At 44.0% G+C, this 18,964-nt stretch overlaps 1 protein-coding gene across 1 annotated transcript in view; it reads left to right on the forward strand.

Moving 5' to 3' along the window:
• The window catches only part of spred1 (sprouty related EVH1 domain containing 1), a 34,039-nt gene extending 16,049 nt beyond the window's left edge, over positions 1-17,990 (forward strand). Inside the window, exons 3-6 of the mRNA XM_041954280.1 lie at positions 2,009-2,177; positions 6,882-6,928; positions 12,502-12,657; positions 12,796-17,990. Coding sequence (XP_041810214.1) covers positions 2,009-2,177; positions 6,882-6,928; positions 12,502-12,657; positions 12,796-13,494 — 1,071 coding nt within the window. The 3' untranslated portion in view covers positions 13,495-17,990. The remainder of the gene's footprint in view (positions 1-2,008; positions 2,178-6,881; positions 6,929-12,501; positions 12,658-12,795) is intronic.
• Positions 17,991-18,964: the final 974 nt, after the last annotated feature.

Below are 18,964 nucleotides of genomic sequence, written 5' to 3' on the forward strand. Positions count from 1 at the left end.
TTGGTTGATGATTACTGACCATACTAGCTCTCGGATTATGACAAATCTCTCGTTTTAGCCCTCACCTCTTTCCCTGTCGTTCATGTTCTGTGACTCCCTGATTAATACAGCTGGGGCCTGTGGTGGAGTCCAAGCTAACTCTAAAAGCTTTGCCGTGGGGCGAGGGCCCTGCTGTTAACCTTGTCATGGGATTGTTTTGACTTATCTTTGCTCGCAAAATATGGTTTATCATCTGTAACTCTTGAGTGAAGGGAAAACCAATGCCTCTAAAACTCATTTCCTAAATATGAATGCATGCCACTTTTTATGTTATATCTACATTTTTTGATGCACCAGTTCACTGCAAATTACATTATATGCTCAAAACACACATTTTTATTCCAAGACAATTCAGATTGTAATATATCCTCTTTTATTGAAATGTCTTGAACTGATATCAGGTTGTGCCATAATTCTAATTCTGATGGCAAAGGCTGTGTTTATAGATAAAAGCCTGATTTCTTGCCTGCATGTAAACATCTCTCTCCCTCTCATCCACTTCCCCAGTTTCCGCTTTCACGCTATCTCTCTCCACTCTCTGCACGTCGTACCTCCGTCTGTCTCTTTGTCCGTTCCTCCACTCCTCTAAGATATCTAGCCTCCATTCTGCTTCTATCCCTTTTGTGAACCTAAGTCAGGGTGGCTCCTCCTCTCTTTTCTCTGAGCACAATGTGGAATGCGGTGTTAAGTATCGTCCTTCCATGCCACTGTGATACTTCCTCCTCTGTCGGCCTCGCTGTGCGCTCACCTTACCTGCTCCGGCTCCATTCAGTCTCGCCTCCACAATCAGCCCCAGAGGCACAGCGGACCCCCCCCTTGCCACCCCATCCTCCTCACATCCATCCCTCTCATCCGCTGGCTCTGGGTAAACACATAGACTTAACCTTTGCCCCTTCTTTTACTTAGGGAGGGATGCATGCAGTAGTGACACAAGAACAGATACTGTCATACACATCTTCCACATGCATAAAAATGATGTCGCGTACACTTGCGAGGGAGCATAAAAAGCAGCTCTCAGTCAGACATTCAGAATGAAATGTAGACCTGTGTGCACCCTCTCTGACACACGTATCACATATCATCAACCTCTCACACAGCTGCCGTATCAGCCTCTTTAAGTGTGCATGTTGACTGTTGTCCGGATCGACGGCAAACCGTGCCATCTGCTTTCAGTCGTCGAGTATTAGTTTGTGACCGTTGGCCTCTGACGAGGCATTTGCGCTGCGAAGATGCACAGGGTAGCACATGGCTCGTTGAGGCTGTCATCGCACCGGCTCCTGCACTCACGCATTCTCTCACGCAGAGCGCCATGCCCACGCTCACGCATTCACACCCCATTAAGCCACCTCTCGTGCACGTCGGTAAAAAAGCCTCAAAGACTGTAATGGCCGTCTCTCATTTCATTTAATCTGCCTAGAGGAAGGCCGGGAGGCGGCCCAGTAGCCCTGATTAATAATAGGCTTTGGAAACACAGTCTCTTTGCCACACACTTGGCTTGCCTGGCTCCAAAACATACTCAACCTCCCCTTCTTCTGCCACCACCACTGCGCTCCAACTTTATCATCATCTGTAATGAAAACCCCACCATTTAGAATGTGTTTTACAAATTATCCAAGGACGTATGTTAAATTATTGGGTTTAGTATGATTTTTTTTTTCAGTTTTCTATTTTAGAAACTCTGGAGGTATGTTGCTCCAGATGCAGGCCTCTGCTCTTAATCTTTTTCTCTCTATTCCCTGACTCGTAGTGCCGTGGATTGATTGAAAGTGACTTTCTTAGGGTGCTAGCTTAGGGTGAGGAGTAAGATGAAGGATTTACGTGTAGTACCCAGTGAGTTTCTTCATCAAGCCTTTAAATGATGCAGTTTCCAGGCTTCAAACTAACAACTTGAGCTTGACCGAATGTAATTACAATGATGTTGAGTGCCTTGTTTCACCGTCCAACTCTGTGTGTGTGTGTATGTTGTCAGGTGGTTCTGGAGTGTGTCCTGCAGAAAGACGTAGTATACAACAAGGTCACCCCCATCTTCCATCACTGGAGGATCAACGACAAGAAGTTCGGACTGAATTTCCAGAGCCCCGCTGACGCCCGCGCCTTTGACCGGGGCATACGTCGGGCCATTGAGGACATCAGCCAAGGTGGGTGTATGTGTTGGCGGATAGTTAATGTTGCCTGCATGTGTGTGGGTTTAGAACCCTATCAGCAAAACCCCAGATTTGTTTGGAATTCCCTCTAAGAGGTCGCACTATCCTGTGTGTGTTGGCAGCCATCCAGTATGTGTAAAATAATACGGGTGTATGTGTATGAACATGTCATGCATTCTGTTAGCGAGTATCTACAGCCTGTATTTCTGCCCGTTTGTCACTGGCTTTGTAATGGCTGACCTAGCATCTGTTCTAGGAGAGATGCATGGCGTTGATTAGCGTTGATGACTTCCCCCCACTGCTACCTGCTCACTCACCCAAGCATTACCCCTCCTGCGTTATCTTATCAGCGCCAGCTGCCCAGATAAACTCTCCGCTTCCTGTAGAGACTGGCAAGGCAATGCTGTGCCCAGACAGTGGGTGATATAGGACAGGGGAGGGGGGTTGCTAAGAAAGAGGGGGGGCAGGAGTTGGTACACGTAGAAGGGGTGGCAACCTGAGATAGGGGCAGCGCAGTAGTCAGAAGAAACCTGACCAGGTTGGGCTTTTGTGCTGTTCAGACTTGGTAAGAAAGTTTGTGGACTGGCTAGTCTACTCTAAAAAAAAAAAAAGGTAGGTTTTGGTGTGTCTTACATTTTTTTTTTAATTTAAACTAGATGCTACACTTTGGTGGAGTTGAGTGTCTTGAGTTTAGTTAACAGCCTTGGATCCTGATAAGCATTATTTTTCAGTACAGTGCCAGAGGTAGCAAAGTCATCCAATTAGCAGGAGAATTGCCAGCTCAGCAATCTGCCACCCAGCCCCGGCCTGTTACACAAGACGCTGGCTGGCTGGGGAGCTATAATCTCCTTTACTCTCTAGACCTGGGAACCCTGGGGAGCATAGAGGAGGTATAGCAGAGCATATCGTAAAAAGCTTATCACTGCTAGGCATCGGTCGCTTCTTGCCCGCAAGCATTTATCTGAGATTTGCACTTCCTGGGCACAAGTCCACACATAGTCTAGGTAAAAGGTAATCATGGGCAACAGCTGTAGGGCTGGCCTTGCAAAGTGCTCTGCCTGTGAATTTTAGCTGACATTTTGGTAGTCAATTATTTATATAGGACTGTCAAAACTGGCCAAAAATGATGTTTGATTATTTCTAAACACATAGGATTCAACCATTTGATTGTCTACTTTTGTGCATAATGTTCAAAAGAGGGCAAACCAGTACAACTAGAGACACACTACTTGTATAGATACATTTACTTCAACAGAAACTTGTTTTTTAAAAGATCTATATACCTACACATTCCAGAATGAACAAGTAAAATAATGTCCTCTACCGTGTTGTCGAATTTTCTCCTCATTTTAGCTTGACCTACATTTCATTTCAACAATGACAGTGACGTGGCGTGCACAGTTTCCAATTGGTGCCAGTCCACGTGTCCAAATTCTGGTTCTGGTCTGTGTAGGGAACCTAATTTGCCATGTTTTTGCATCCAAGTAACTAATGGAGACAACGTTTTTTGAAATTGGTCCAGCAACAGTGCTGCAGCCCCCATGATACCTATGGCCGTTTGTACGTCCATTAAAAGTGTTTGTTTTTGCCACTGACAGCCTCAGATTGTTACAGTAAGTGTCTGACAACATTATGGGAAGGATCCCTACAGTGGCAGACCTTTTTGTTAAAGGGTAAGATCCTCTTTGTTTCACCAGAAACAGCCGCTATGTCTCCCTCGCCAAAGCCGCCAGACTCCATTTGCAGAAACAGTCATTTTAGCATCGTAAAACACAACTTCATTCAAACTCGACAGAAACAAAATAAAAGTCACCAAAACCGTCTTGGTTTGACTTTCACTGTTCCAGCAATCACCACCAACTCTGGTTTGGTCAAAATAAACTCTTAATTCACCATATCAGGAGAGGAGCGAGAGAGAGGGCAGACATCAGAGAAGCAGCAGAATAAACAGCACGTAGAGCCAGAATATTTTCACATCTAACTCGGACTTCAACAGATTTTCCCAGCGAAAAAACAGTTATTACCGGATAACGGAAACTCTAGAGCAGCCGCCACAGTAGTGCTATTTATTTTTCATGATCGAATGTTAATTTTTAAAAGCAAAGGTCTGTTTTCTATGTTTGTTTTTTTGTTATTTACAATTGGATTATATATTCGAATCTAGAATACTCAATGACAGCCTTATAGAGTGTCTGAAGAAGACCTAACGATTAATTGAGAAATGAACCTGATGAACCAATAATGAAAATAACAGTTAGTTTCAGCCCTAGTTCACATAACAGGATGCTTTGGGAACAAGAGTGAACATCTCTGATAACTGGTCAGCGTTGCTTAAACACATCCCCCTCCACCAGAGGCTGTACAGTTTCTGGGTGCTAGTAAACGCTTCACCTCTTTCCTGTGCATGTCAGCTACAGCAGGTGATGGAGAGTTTCTTCTCCCCAGTGCCTGCACTTCTCTCTCTCTCCCTCTCTCTTTTCCCTTGCTGTCCTCTCCTGCCTCTGCTCTCCTTTCTCTCCTGGCATCTTCTGTATTCTGCCAGTGTTGTGTAATGCCTCTCCTCAGCTCAGGCAGGCAGCTTCTTCTGTATTCCTGTTGCATCGTTCTGCTGCTGGACTGCTGCGTGAATGTGTGTGGGGAGAGAAGAGGGAGAGAGAGAGAGAGAGAGAGAGAGAGAATATGTTTTGCCCGTGTGTGTGTGTGCGCACGTGTGTGTACCAGTCTTGCAGTCCTCTGTTGCCATGGCAACGCCGGGCACATGGCTCAGGCAGCTTCGCGGCCCAGCACTGCCAGAGTCGTGCTGCAGGAAGCCTCTTTCTCTCTGTAGTGGAGAAATGCACACACACACGCACACACACACCTTTCTCCATGTGATTCAGACAGACAGACTGATGGACTGACCAGGTCTAACACAAGCCCAGTGAATTCTTCTGGCCTCTGTATGGCAGAGACGGCACTATTGCTGTATTTCCTCCCTGAATACAGACAGGCTGACTGATGCCTCAGAGCTTCAAACGAGGCCTCAGTGATCCTAATTAAGTGAACTTGAGTTTTCAACTCTTGATGCCCCAGGTACAAACAGTTTCCCCTTCATCCCAATGGAAATGGTTTAATCCCTGTTTTCTGTAACATTGCCAAGACTGTAGCCTGAACAATTTCCCCTTTATTAAGTTTCTGTAACAGTGTTTTGTTTTATAATACATATTCTGGCTGCTGCTCCTTGAAAATCAAGTGCTTGGTTTGTTTTCACATGACATGCACAAGTAGTGTGTGTAAAATTACACACTAGTCTGTATGTCAGTCTTGTAAAGTAATATTATAGTAAATAGAACTATATTTTGATCTCAATCATACGACTGAAAGAGCATGCCTATAACACACGTCACGCTCCACCATTCAACTTGCAGCACATCTCAAAACACATCTGGAACCAGACATGTAATTACTGAGTCCCTAACATGTTGCATGTATAAGTTCTGTTTTTTTTTTTTTTTATATATATATATATAAAGCCATATAAAGCCAGGTAGGTATGACATCCTGGTATCATTTTAATTCAAACAATATATTTAAGGCACAGAGCACTGAAACAGTTGTTCACTCAATTTATCATTAACATCATAACATCAAATGCAAACATCAGGACTTTGACTGCATGTCATGCTTTGCCAACAAAATGCCACACGTTGAACTCCCACAATGAAGTGTGGTGATTTCTCATTGTTGACATGTATGAACACAATAAAAATTTACAGCAAAATCCGATGCAGTATTTAAGTAGAGCTTGTGGGTGGTTTTATTTTATGAAGGCCAGTAATACTACAATATTGTCTTTATCAGAATATTATCTATGACACAGTGGTGCTCTCAATGGGACAAATGTGTCCCTGCTTGAGTAGAAAAAGGGTTTAACAAAACAGCACTTTGTGCAAAAATATCAGTAACGCTAGTGTCCTTCCTCGGGTTACACCGTCCACAGTTTCATTCTCTATAGTAATGAAAAGCTGTAACATGGTCGGCCTGGTGCCTGAAACATAAGCTCCAGCTCCAGCATCAGCAGACGAGGTGTTTTGGATGCGGAAATGGCACATGGCGTTTTAGCATAGGTTGGGGTTACATTATTCTAGCCATGTATATTTCATTAACTTCTGTGTGCCCCACTGACACAAAGCAGCTTTCATTTCCCCATTAGGCTGCACTGAAAGAGGAAAGCAGAAGTCTTGTCCTATTCTGGCCTGACGAGAACCAGCAACGTGAATCTGCTGGCTCAAACGTGCTTTGTGGAGAAGATGTCATCCTCTGAGAGTGAAATGGTTTTTGATAAATGCAATTTGATTACACATATTCTTAGAAATGTAGCTAAGGTTTGAAAATGGTACAAGGAAGTCGGCAAGAGTGGTGCAAGATTTCAGTGGTGTTCCATGAGGTTTCGCCACCTAGTGGTAAAGGTGCAAAAACTGATCTTTCCTCCCATTTGTCACTCAAAATAAGTTATCCAAGACACTAAAAATAGTGTGCTATTATTATACAAGTTAGTGTGTGAGGAGGTTTTAATGCCATAGATAATGATGATGGGCTGTTGTAAGCTTTTAGTCACTTATTTGACTGCAGCAGTGCCTGTATTGGTTTGAGTGTATAAAATGATCAAGTCAGGCCTCTAATCTTTTTCCCGTCTGGGTTCTGTCTTCTCTCTTGCAGGTTGTCGGTCGTTTGGGGAAGGGGACACTCCCGAGGATGGACCACCGGTGAGTGACATTAAAGCCGAGAGGTTCTGGCTAAGACAAAAATGTGTCTTGTGTGGGTGCAGATGAGTCCATTTTATTTTTTTGACTTTGAGGAGTCTAGTTTTCTCTGCGTCTCTGAGTGTGTTGGACCAAATTTATTGAGGCTAGCACCTTTTTTTTGTTGTGTTACAGAGTAAAACAGATTTACAAGATGAAGCATTTTTAATGCCATGTCGTTTGTGCCATGGAGTGAGAAATGGATGATTGTGATGTTGAAGTGCACCTGGTGTAGGTTTTTGTCAAGTTAGATTCGTCACTCAGCTCTCCCTGGCTATTAAATAGGAGGCAGGTCATAGCTAGAATATGAGCCATATGTTTGAGCCGTGATGTGTCCCACCCAGGTGCTGACACCTGCCTTTGTTTTCGAACAGTTGTTCTTGAAGATTTACAGGTGTTCAACTAGTGCCAGCCAGACCCCGAGGTGAAGCTGGGTGTTGGCCAGCAAATGTGTTGGAGCAGGCTTGGCTGTCTCTATCAGTCTAACTTGGTTGCTGTCACTCTTGTTTCAATTGATGCCGATATAATAACTATTGCCTCAGGAGCTGGTTGTTCATAGGCAGTTGTGGTGAAAACGCTTTGTGATCGCACTGGTCTCCAAAGTAAATGCATTGCTTCATGAGCGGGGCCTCTTCTTGTTGACAGCTTGAGAACTGTCAAGGTGCGTCATGTTAAGAAATGTATATGTTTGCCCTGTTCCTGGCATGTGGCGCTCTATTGGCTGCTGACGTGTGGTTAAGAATGCCGTTCTCTCTCTAGCAGAGAAAGGCAGCAGGTCTATAGTTCACGTCCACACACCCATGTTGATTTGTTTTAGATATCAGGCTGTTACAGGAACGTCAGTCACCTGTTTCACTTCTGATTGCGAAGTAGGTGAAAAGACACCTTCGTGGGAGGAAGGGCAGTTCTTGTAATGCACACTGAGTGACAAGAAATGCAGAAACCATCTACTTCATACAACAGTCCTGTAGTAGGCGCTACCTTTGTGAAACGTATTATTAATTACTGTTGACACAGTGTTAGAGAGATGTTGATTCAACTCTGGTCATTTTTTACACTGTAGTTTGTGCTGCACACAAAGGTACTGCTTCAAAACATAGTTAAGAATTGAGTCAGCACACAAATAGCTAAAATAGTAGCCTCAACAAGTGTTAATTGCATGGCCGCTGTATTGCATTGCGTGGTGTTTCTAGTTTTTGCTGACTGTGTTTATTGAAACTGCCCCACCAGATCTTTGACATTGCCCGGCGCCTCCTATGAGTTTTTAGCTGTGAGCTGTCAGAGTCAAGTCATCACCTTTGACCTGCCCCAGTATCTCACATCCTGTACATCGTGGACTAGAGGAGCAGCGAAGGAGGGAGAGCTGCTTTCCTGTTCCCGTGGCGAAGTTCCTCTTTAAGGAATCAGCCTGAACATACAGGAAATCCAATGGCACCACTGTTGCTAGGCAGCAGGAGGGGGGTAGAAGGGGGTGTTCACAAGGTTCAGTGAGTGAGCCACCGAGGGTGTCACCATGGTGATTTGGCATCCGAATGTTGCGGTCGGAGACCTGGGCTACAGAGAAAGAGAAGTGAACCAGTGGCAAGCGCTGCAGCCAAAGGAACTAGCAAATACCACCACACAACAAGGTGCGATATTAGCTGCACTGCTTTGTCCTCCATTGTTCGTACAAATAACCTACGGTATGTTTTGGCCTTTAGTTTAGGTTATTGACCCCCCCCCCCCCTTTAGAGGCAAGAGATGGGTCTTGAGTAGCCTTGACCTTGTTGAGAAAGCTGACACCGATGTCTCATCAGCATGGGAGGTCACCATCTAGCCTCCTTTAGTTCCTTGATTAGATTCAGACAAGTCTGAAAAGAATCTCTCGTCTTTACCGGAATTCACGATAGCCTTGTATTGCTACGAGCGTTGGACTGGTGTGTGTGTGTGTGTGTGTGTGTGTGTGTGTGTGTGTGTGTGTGTGTGTGTGTGTGTGAGAGAGAGAGAGAGAGAGAGAGAGAGAGAGAGAGAGAGAGAGAGAGAGAGAGAGAGAGAGAGAGAGAGAGAGAGAGAGAGAGAGAGAGAGAGAGAGAGAGAGAGAGAGAGAGAGAGAGAGAGAGAGAGAGAGAGAGAGAGCTTGTCCGTGCGTGTGTCAATGTACACGCGTTCAAGACGGTCTTCTCCACCCACATCCTGCCTACTGAGGCTCAGCACCCACTTGTATGCCCTTCACAAGCTCACCACATTCTTCCTCTCACTCAGAAACACATGCAACATATTTAACCCATATTTAAAAAAAAAAAACAACAACAAAAAAAAGAAATGCGGTTGCACAACACCCCACTCAGCTGTGATGACCCACTGCCAGGAATTGTGAAGCTACAGTCCTTCCGCTCGCACTAAGTAAAATGCTTTTTTTTTTTTTTTTTCCAAATGCCACTGGAAAGCATCCGCTTCTAATTTAGCTCTGGCAGGAAGTTTTCTCTTATCAGTTTAGTGCACGGAGGTTTTGTTGGCCAGTTGACTTTTACAGCCCTGCTCATAGACCAGAGGCTTCCAGACTGGTTTTGTGTGGCTCAAGCGTGCTCCATAAAGCACCCTGGAGCCAGGAGGAAGAGCAGTTTAAAGGAATAGTTTGACATTTTTGGAAATGTGTTCATTGGCTTTGGTGCAAGAGTTGGATGAGAATTGATACGGCTGCTCATACAGCCTGCAGCCGCTTAGCTTAGAATAAACACTGGAGATGGGGAAACATCTAGCCTGGCTCGGGTTTTATTGGCAGGGTGGTGATTTTTGGCTGAGCAAAGCAACCACAACTTGTCGCTTTTTACACTTTGGTTTTTGTACATATTAAACAACCAAGATAAAACGTGTGGATTAGGGAGCTTTAGAGACACTGCTAGGCTGGATTTGTTACCTTAGGACAGAGCCAGGTTAGCTGTGTCCAGGCTTTATGCTAAGCTAAGCTAACCAGCTGCTGGCTGTAGGTTAATATTTAACCTACAGAGCTGAGATTGCCATCTATCTTCTTATCTAACTCTCAACAACAAAGCTAGTAAGCAGATTTCCTAAAATGTTGAACCATTTGTGTACAGAGTACATGGGGAGGGGCCTGGAACTTTACTTCTTTCTTTTAAGTTAACAAGACACAGAGATGAGCACTACTCATGATTAGCCTTATTTACCCTGTTTCTAGAGTGTACAGATGTAAATCATTCAGTGTTTGTGATCAAACGGCCGAACATGTGCACCATCATCTCTGTTCTTTTTCTCTGTCTAGCTCAGAGATCCGGCATGTTCTCTAGGTTTTCGGTATGTTGGCCGACCCCAGCCTTCCCTGTCCTGAGCCCCTGCGCCTTTGAGGGCGGAAGTGCACGGAGCCAGGTTGCCCCTGGCTCCCACCACCTCCATCCCTTGTCTCCCCTCCTCTCCTCTCCTCTCCTCCCTCACCCAGCCACATCTCTTGGGTCAGCTCAGCTCCAGATTGGCCCCCACGCATGCCTTTGAATGGTGGGGCTTAGGCAAGCGCTTTAAAAGGAAGCCCAAGTCTGTTTCCCATTTCACCCCCCACCCCTTGCTCCTTTCTTTCTTTCTCTCACATACACACACAGCTGTCATCTGGCTTTTTAAGTTCTATGCTGCATTTCTCCAGCTGGAGCTGGTTTATGACATTCCCTCGGCAGACTCTTTGGCCTCTCGCTCTCCTTCTCCCTTTCTCTCTCCCCCTTTCTCTCTCTCTCTCACACACAAACATGAATACAACACAAAGTCATTTTTTCCTGTTCTGTTCTTTCTCTTCTCTCCCTCCACTGTCTCTTATTCCTCACATTCCCCTGCAGACGCTCTGGATGTGTGTTACACCACTTGGTATGTTCGGAGGCAAGGAAGGAGCAAAGTCACACACACACACACGCACACACTCACACCATGTGTTAGCAGTCTAGAGGTTGGGGGGGCAAGCAGAGGAGAGAGAGAGGAAAAAAAGAAGAGAAAGAGAGGGAAAAAAAGAAGTCAAAGGAAGCATCTCTTAGCAACCACAGGACAGTAATTACTGTAGCAGCAGCTGGGAGCAAACCAGATTTCCGCTGTGCGTTAAAGCACTGGCGTGGGCTACTTTACACACGGCACTGACTAACCAGAGCCAGCAGCCTCCTCCACACGCAGAGCAGAGAGAGGGAGAGAGAGAGGGTGGGAGAAGGAGAAGAGAGGAGGACTAACCCTGCCTTGATGAGGTCGGGGTGTGTGTGGGAAAAGAGGGACAGCGAGCCAGCTCGTGCGAGGCTCGAATATGGTTGGACCGAGCCCCTACGTGTGAAGATGCCTCGGCGCGTGTCCATGTTTGTGTATCGCTGAGCGGAGAGCGATGTAACCTTGAAGACGTTTGTTTTGCAGTTTTACTTGATTGATTTTCTTGAATGATTCTCAGACTGCAGTGAGGAGGAAGGCGCAATTTGAATATTCCGCTCTGAATTGAGTCGACCCCAATCCTGCTTCTTCTCGTGGAGCTTGCGTGCGTGGCGTGATGTGATGTGCGGCGCGTGGAGGTTGTGCTGAAATAAAGCTGGACGTGAAATATCATCACACGGCTCTTGATGTCATAACCGGCTCTCCTCCCCCATCTCTCATCACCTCTGCACACATGAATCATGAATAGCCATCGCTTTTGATTTTGTTGCCATGAGTACCCAAGTGTCGGATCTTTAACTATTTACTTTATTTCTGTCAATGTGTAGAAATACATTTTAGCTGTGTTTATATTTTCAAATGTGTTTGCAGACTGTGGCATTCACAGAGATGTTATTTATAGCCACCTCGTTCTGATTGATGCCAACAGTGAGCTTCCCTCTTGTAATTATGAGATTGTTTGGCGTGAGGTGGAAGGAATGCTCACACGGTTTCCAGCGTTTCTCTCGCTTTATTTTTCACGTGTTTCAAGTGCCTCTTTTTTTAGGCCCGTGTTTGTAGATTTTGCATCAGTTAAAATGTTTGTGGGAACACATGCAAGGCTGATGGGAACTCTGAGTTCTTAACAGAAGGGGCCTTGAGTCATCACCACACAGCACAGTCATTTGGGCAGGCGTGGGCGCAGGATGCCCCCTGGTGGTTTAAAGTGGAACACACACACACAGACACACACACACGGCCTACACTCTCTGAGTCAAGACAGTTGTGGACATGAAAACTGAATTAGTGCTTTTGCAACGTAACGGTGACATGGAATGTGAGGATGATGGATGTTAAGGGCTTCAGCTTATACTTATTTTTATTGCTTATCATTTTTTAGTATGTATCTATAAAATAATGATGATTGCGCATCACAATTGATCAAAGTGCGAAGCGATGCCTTAAAATAGTATATAAATGCTACGAGTGCTTGGAAAAATTCCCAAAAGTATTCATGTATTCTAAAATTATTTAGATCATTAATTTTGTTTGTAAGCCACCAATTATTTGATTAATCATGGCAGCACCCATGTTTCTTTGACGTGTCCTTCTCACATGCATTTCCACAAACTGCCTGTCAAACTTACCTGACTGACTAATATTATTGTCTGTAGGTGTGCGATGAGCCTCCCTCCATCTGTACCCCAATGAAAGAGCCCTTCTATCCCCTGAACAACGTCGTCTCCACCGAGCCATTCAGGGGCTGCTACGTCCCCGCCCAACCCTTCGACGAGTTCCCCCCCAGCAACCGCCGCTACCTGCCTCCACAGGTCTGTTTCTCCTTCATTCAACCGATCGCACCTTTGAAGTTCCATAGAATTTGTATCAGATTGTTATGAAATTGTCTTGAGTGCAAAAGACTTAAGCCTGTGAGGTGAAACTAATTCTCAGTTTCTCCTCTCTTCTAGGTCTCCTTTAAGTCGACCCGTCATGTCAGATTTCACATGGACGAAGAGGAGATCGTTCGCATCAACCCACGCAAAGACGTGGTCATCCGCCGCTACGAGGACTATCGCCACCCTGTCATGTGGAAGCAGGAGGCCGACCGTGACGACCTGGACTTCCCTACCGCCTTCCACAAACTGGACAGTAAGAAGTGCGAGTACCTCTTCCCCGACGGCCACGGCGGGGACTCCCACTCTGGCCCCGGTATGGGCATTGGAACAGGCATGGGGCTGGGGCTGGGTAAGGACACAGCTATCAAAACCCAGCCCTCGCCCCTGCTGAAGTCCAAGAAGGGCCGACGGCGGCGAGAGGACGGCGAGCGTTCACGCTGCATCTACTGTCGGGAGATGTTCAACCACGAAGACAACTGGCGGGGGCAGTGCCAAGACGCCCCCGACCCGATCAAGCAGTGCATCTACAAAGTCAGCTGCATGCTGTGCGCCGAGAGCATGCTGTACCACTGCATGTCCGACTCCGAGGGCGACTTCTCAGACCCCTGCTCGTGTGACACGTCTGACGAGCAGTTCTGCCTGCGCTGGCTGGCCCTGGTGGCGCTCTCCTTCATCGCGCCCTGCATGTGCTGCTACCTGCCTCTGCGCGCCTGCCACCACTGTGGCGAGGCCTGCCGCTGCTGTGGGGGCAAGCACAAGGCCGCAGGGTGACCTGACGACGGACTCTGGGACACCCTCAAAGCTAGCTAACGCAGGAAGTGGATAAAAGCGGAAAATTAAAAGCCGACGTCCTTTTTTCATTCCCTCTCAGACGGGGTGATATGTTGTTGATCCCCAGCTCTGAGGGCTTTTGGAGATTTCAGTTTGTGTTTGTCGCCGACAAGCAGCAGTGGAGGACAAACCATATGCTTTGTGGGGGCTCTGAGCACCAAGCTAAGTTCAGGAGCTTAATCTGAGGAGAAGAGGAGGAGGAGGAGGCTTCAAGATTAATAGACTTGGAGATGTTACTAAACACACCTGTACACACACACACACTCACACATACGTACACACACACCCTCTCACATTCACACCCATGCATTGACAAAGCCAGGCCACAAATGTCAGAACTCTACAAGTAATGTGTAACTTTATGAAGGAAAATTGTCTTTTGTACAGAGAGCGACAACTTGATGACAAAAAAAGAAAACAAAACTATTCTGCGTTCAGAAAAAATACTTGCTGTTTGAGTATGCTAAAAGGGATTTGTTCTTGCTTTTTTGTGAATTTGCAGTTGGGTAACAGTGGCCTTTCCTTCATGGCTTAAGCATTTGCTGACAATGTAATTACTAGACAGAGAAAAGTGCACTAGAAATGGTATACCCCCCTCCCCGACTAAAGGTAACCCTCTCAAATTCTTGTGGTACATTAACCACCATATTTAGTGTAATTTTAACATTTGAGAGATGTTGCTGTGGTGGATGTATGGCCAATTCCTTGTTTTCCTTTCCACTGAAGTTGAAAAAAAAAAAAATCAAAAAGTTAACAGCTTGTTCTTGAAGGTACAGCTTTTTGACATTAAGAAGATGCTAAAATGATGACTTTCCCGAGGTGATTTAGACCATTTGATTGCATTCCAAAATAAAGGGATTGAGTCCATGATTAGAAGGGAAAAAATGGTAACGACTTTACCATGCTGAGTTCCCCAAAATAGGTTTTCCACATCATGCAAACAGCATTAGAAGCTCTTGAACCATTTGAATTGAAACCAATACATGACAATTTCATTCACTCCAGTGAATTTCCGTTTTAGTCCAGTTATTTACTGCTGTAGTGAAATTGTTTGGTGTTTTCGTTTCTTCACTTTTATTTTCCTGCTCATTTTATAATTATTTTTGAAACAAAGGCTGAAAATGTTGCTCAACCAGCAAGTTTTGTTTTGGCAAGTAAAGGGGTTACAGTGCTCCTTGGTTAAATGACGAGGCACTTAAAGTAGGCTATTCTTTTATTGAGAATCCCACAGATTTTAAACTTAATTTAGACTTAATTTAACATCCAATTTGGCATGGGGGGGAACCTCCCCTGAAAGCACTGCTCTCCAAGCTTTGGTTGCTGCACCCTCTCCAAATTTCAGTGTTTGTCCCATGAATTTGTGGTTTTCTTTTCATTTTATTTTCCCCTCTTATCCTGTGTAAATGTAGTACTGCGTTATTCCTCAAAAGTTAAAGTCCACTCCATCCGTATGTCTTCATTTAACAGGCCCTGAGTGAATGAATGCATTGTGTCAGGAATGCTGAGTATCTTAGCTATTAAAAAACATACAGATGCTGTGTGTGTGTATGTGTGTGTGTGAGAGAGAGAGAGAGAGAGAGAGAGAGAGAGCGTGAGTGTGCATAGGTCTTAATATGCACTGTTTGATTTGATGTCAGGTAACGTCGCCACTGACTATGTGATTAAGGCTTTGACTTGTAACAGCACGAACCGGCTTCCTGTTTCCCGAAGCGTCTTAGTCTGTTGGCTCCAGCAAACAAAGAGACGAGCAGACTGTTGAAGGAGTAGTTTACTCATGTGCTTTCTTTCCGAAAGTTAGATGAGAAGATCAATGGCGCTGCCTCACCTTCCTGTTCAGTATTAAGATGGAACGAGCAGCCGCTTAGCTTTGCATAACATAAAAAGTGGATATGTGGGGAAATCACTTGCTTGGCTCATTCCAAATGTAACAAAATCTGTCTACCTGCACCTTTAAGGTTCACTAATCAGTGTGTGATATCTCATTTGTTTGATTCGTACTACTTGATATAACGTGTTATTTGGTGAGCTTTGGTTGGTGGGTTTTGTGACCTTAAGCCAGAATCGGGCTAGCTGTTTCCCCCTGTTTCCAGTCCTATTGCTAAGCTAAGCTAACCAGCTGCTGGCTCTCCATTAACATTTAGCAGATTTGAGAGTGGTATCGATCTTCTCAACTAACTCAAATGAACTCAACGACTCCTTCAGGATCCTCTGGGAAACAGGGGTTAGGCAGACTACACACCAGAGTCCAGCTGTGTTTGAGGCCCATTTCCCACCCAGAAGAACAACACTTAGATCAGAACAAACTCCCAACAGTAACAATAGTTCTGTTTGGACGTCTGGCTGCAATAACTGAATTTATCCCTAACTGGAAGGCATTGGCATGTTTAAAGTCAGAGCTAATTGTGACTCTTCTCCATATTCATCAGCAGATTTGGTGCAGGGCCTGCTGTCAGGCCGTTGCTAACATACGCATCTCTTCTCAGCTCCTGTCACTCCTGGTTAAAAAGCGACGTAGTGGCACCTCGGCCTCGACAGGAGAAATGTTTCATTTTCCTAATTCCACCCTGACCGATGCTCCCTTTACTTTCTATGCAAACTTTCTAACGTGGGAAACACATTGACCTCTCTGCAGACTGAGTCAGTGACGGGACAGGACACTTTAACGCTATATAGGTAGACGACCAACCCCTGGTACCAAACTCCAAACACCTGTAAATACTTAACACTATATTTAAGTTCTGATAATAATCCCAGCTTTTTCTGTCTTTGAGATTTTGAAGACAGAGCTGTATTTATCGTTGCTGTCAGCATATACTGTAGCTTCAATTGACAGCATTATGTACATAGGTCACCTTTTAGTATTATTTCACATTGAAAAGTAGAGGGCGTTTGTGATGGAAATGACTATTGAGCTTCTAATAGAGTTTCTCTCTAGTTTTGTACGGTAGAAGGAAGGATAGTGCTAACACGGTACAGTAGTGGCAGTCCACTTGTTTCAAAAGTTTGATATATATAAATATATATATACATACATACGTATAAAGCTGCTAGATACAATCACTAATTTTATTGTTTTGACAGAGAAAATCAGCTATGAACGACTGTTAAACCCTAATTCTCCAACAGCATATAACCATGACAGTGAGTTTTTAAATGTTCGAGTGTGTGTGTGTGCGTGCGCGTGAGAGAGAGATGAAGTGGACACTTGTGCATGTGTGTGGGCACGCGAGTGTTACTAAATAAGTACGTTCTTGTGTGCCCACGAGTGCGTGAGCCGTGTGTTAGTTTCCGGTGTGCTGGCGGTGTGTGTGTGTGTGTGTGTGTGTGCGTGCGGGTGCGTGCGGGGTTGGTGTGTAACCAAATGTTTGGTTGCTTGTCATATTCTCCCATTGGAATTGGATTGCCCTGCATTATTGCAAGCTGAACCAAGGTTTGATGAACCTGATTAAAACTTGCTGGCTGAGAAGCAAAATGTAGGACGTGCATTTATACAAAGTGTAGAGAATGCTGAAATAACACTTCTCATTCTGCATTAACCAGCACAGTGCAACTTCCTGTCATGTACTGTATTATATATGCAACATGTGTCTGTCTGCTTTAATATATATATTTTTTTGACCTGCATTATATAAGACTTCAGTTTTAACCACTTTGCTGCTAGTCTTTTATCCTCTTTCAATCTTGGAAATTGTGCATATCTTTGGGAATGCATACAAGTGTACATTCTTGACATTGTGTAGATTAAAAAAGAAAAAGCTATATAAACCTGTTTCTCTTCAGTGTATTGTTTTAAAAAGGTTACTTTTCACAGCAGTTGAGTGGTTATGTTTCAATTCTCCGATGCTTTGGTGCACTGATGATACTATATGTAAGCTTTTTTTCATCTTACAGCGCTTGATGTAACATTTATGTGATTAGTTCTAAATAGTGGAAGACATTTGTGTTTTGAAACTTGCAGTATAAATGGTACTACTCTTAACTATTCTGTAAACACTGCCTGTTTTCTTTCTTTTTCTTTCTTTCACTCTCTCTCTCTTTGTGCATATTTCTTTCCTGTGCATCCTTTTTGGTTTTCTTGAAGTTTCTTAGTGCCATCGCTTTTTCACATCCTGACAACCTCAAAAAAGTGCCTCACGTCCATCCTAGTTTCCATTTTATAATTTAACATCTCTCGTTCTGGTTCTATTGGTTTCTACACGTCTAGGTATTTCTTATCATGGTTCGAGAATACCAAGTATATGATGTAAAATTTATAGTCCCAATAACTCATGTCATAGTTGTATTTTCTTTATACAGATGTAGCTCGTTACTTTTCATAAATATATAATGTAAATATGCATACATATGTTTGTAACTGTTTTTATGTTACATCATACACTTGTAATTTGACATATCAAATAACATTATCATAATAAAATGGTGAGTTTTAATCTTTTGCCGTACAGGCTTCGTTGTGTTTCTTTTCACTGATGCTCGTGCATGTTAAAAACCAGAAGTGTGCAGACGCCGAATGAGTCGTCCTGTAGAGACGAGTCCAGTGTGATTAGAAGAAGATTGAAATCACCTTCTGCCTCTGTTGTAAACACCTGAAGTGTCAGGACTGAGATCTCCTGTAAACAAATTCAACCAGGAATATCAAAGGTAGAGCTGAAATGATTTGTAGACCAACATAGAATGAATCTGCAACAATTCTGACGATCCATTCATGTTTTAATCAAACATTCTTCTGTTTCAGCTTCTACTGCAAATGCTTCAAGGTGGTGACAAGACACTGTTTTATGGTTATCAGTCGTGGAAGCTGTGAAAATACTCCACTACAAGTAAAAGTCCTGCATTCAAAACCTTACTGAAGTAAAAGTACTATCATGGGCTTAAAGTATCTTAAGTAAAAGTACTCATTGTGCTGTATAATGCTCCCTGTCAGTGTTTTACTGTTATATATGATGCTTTTGGTTTAATACTAATTACTGTAGATGTTTAAAGTTGAGCTAATTCTAACTCCTTTAAATATTGTTGGGTAGTTTAGTCTGCAGCAAAGCATCATGTTCTCTAAGACATCACGTTAATACTGTCACTGTCTTGTGAGAACCACGTATCTCTTACAGCCCTGTTTTCAGGTTTGTGACGCATTTTTCAGAAATTCCAAGAGGGTTTTAATAGTTTATTCAGTTGAAGAAGGAGAATGTTCTCAACCTACAAAAGAGCACTTAATCCCCCAGGTTATCATAAACATATAAAATTTAGAGATACATGCTTTTTAGGGGACCGGAAGGGTATGCAAAATTGTGCAAAGTAACAAGTAACTAACTTAAAAAGTACGATATTTGCCTCAGAGTACCTCAAATTTGTGCTTAAGTCCAGTACATGAGTAAATGTGCTTAGTTACATTCTACCACTGGTGATTATATAT

Source organism: Chelmon rostratus, chromosome 15, assembly GCF_017976325.1.
Source record: "Chelmon rostratus isolate fCheRos1 chromosome 15, fCheRos1.pri, whole genome shotgun sequence".
NCBI classification, from domain to species: Eukaryota; Metazoa; Chordata; class Actinopteri; order Chaetodontiformes; family Chaetodontidae; genus Chelmon; species Chelmon rostratus.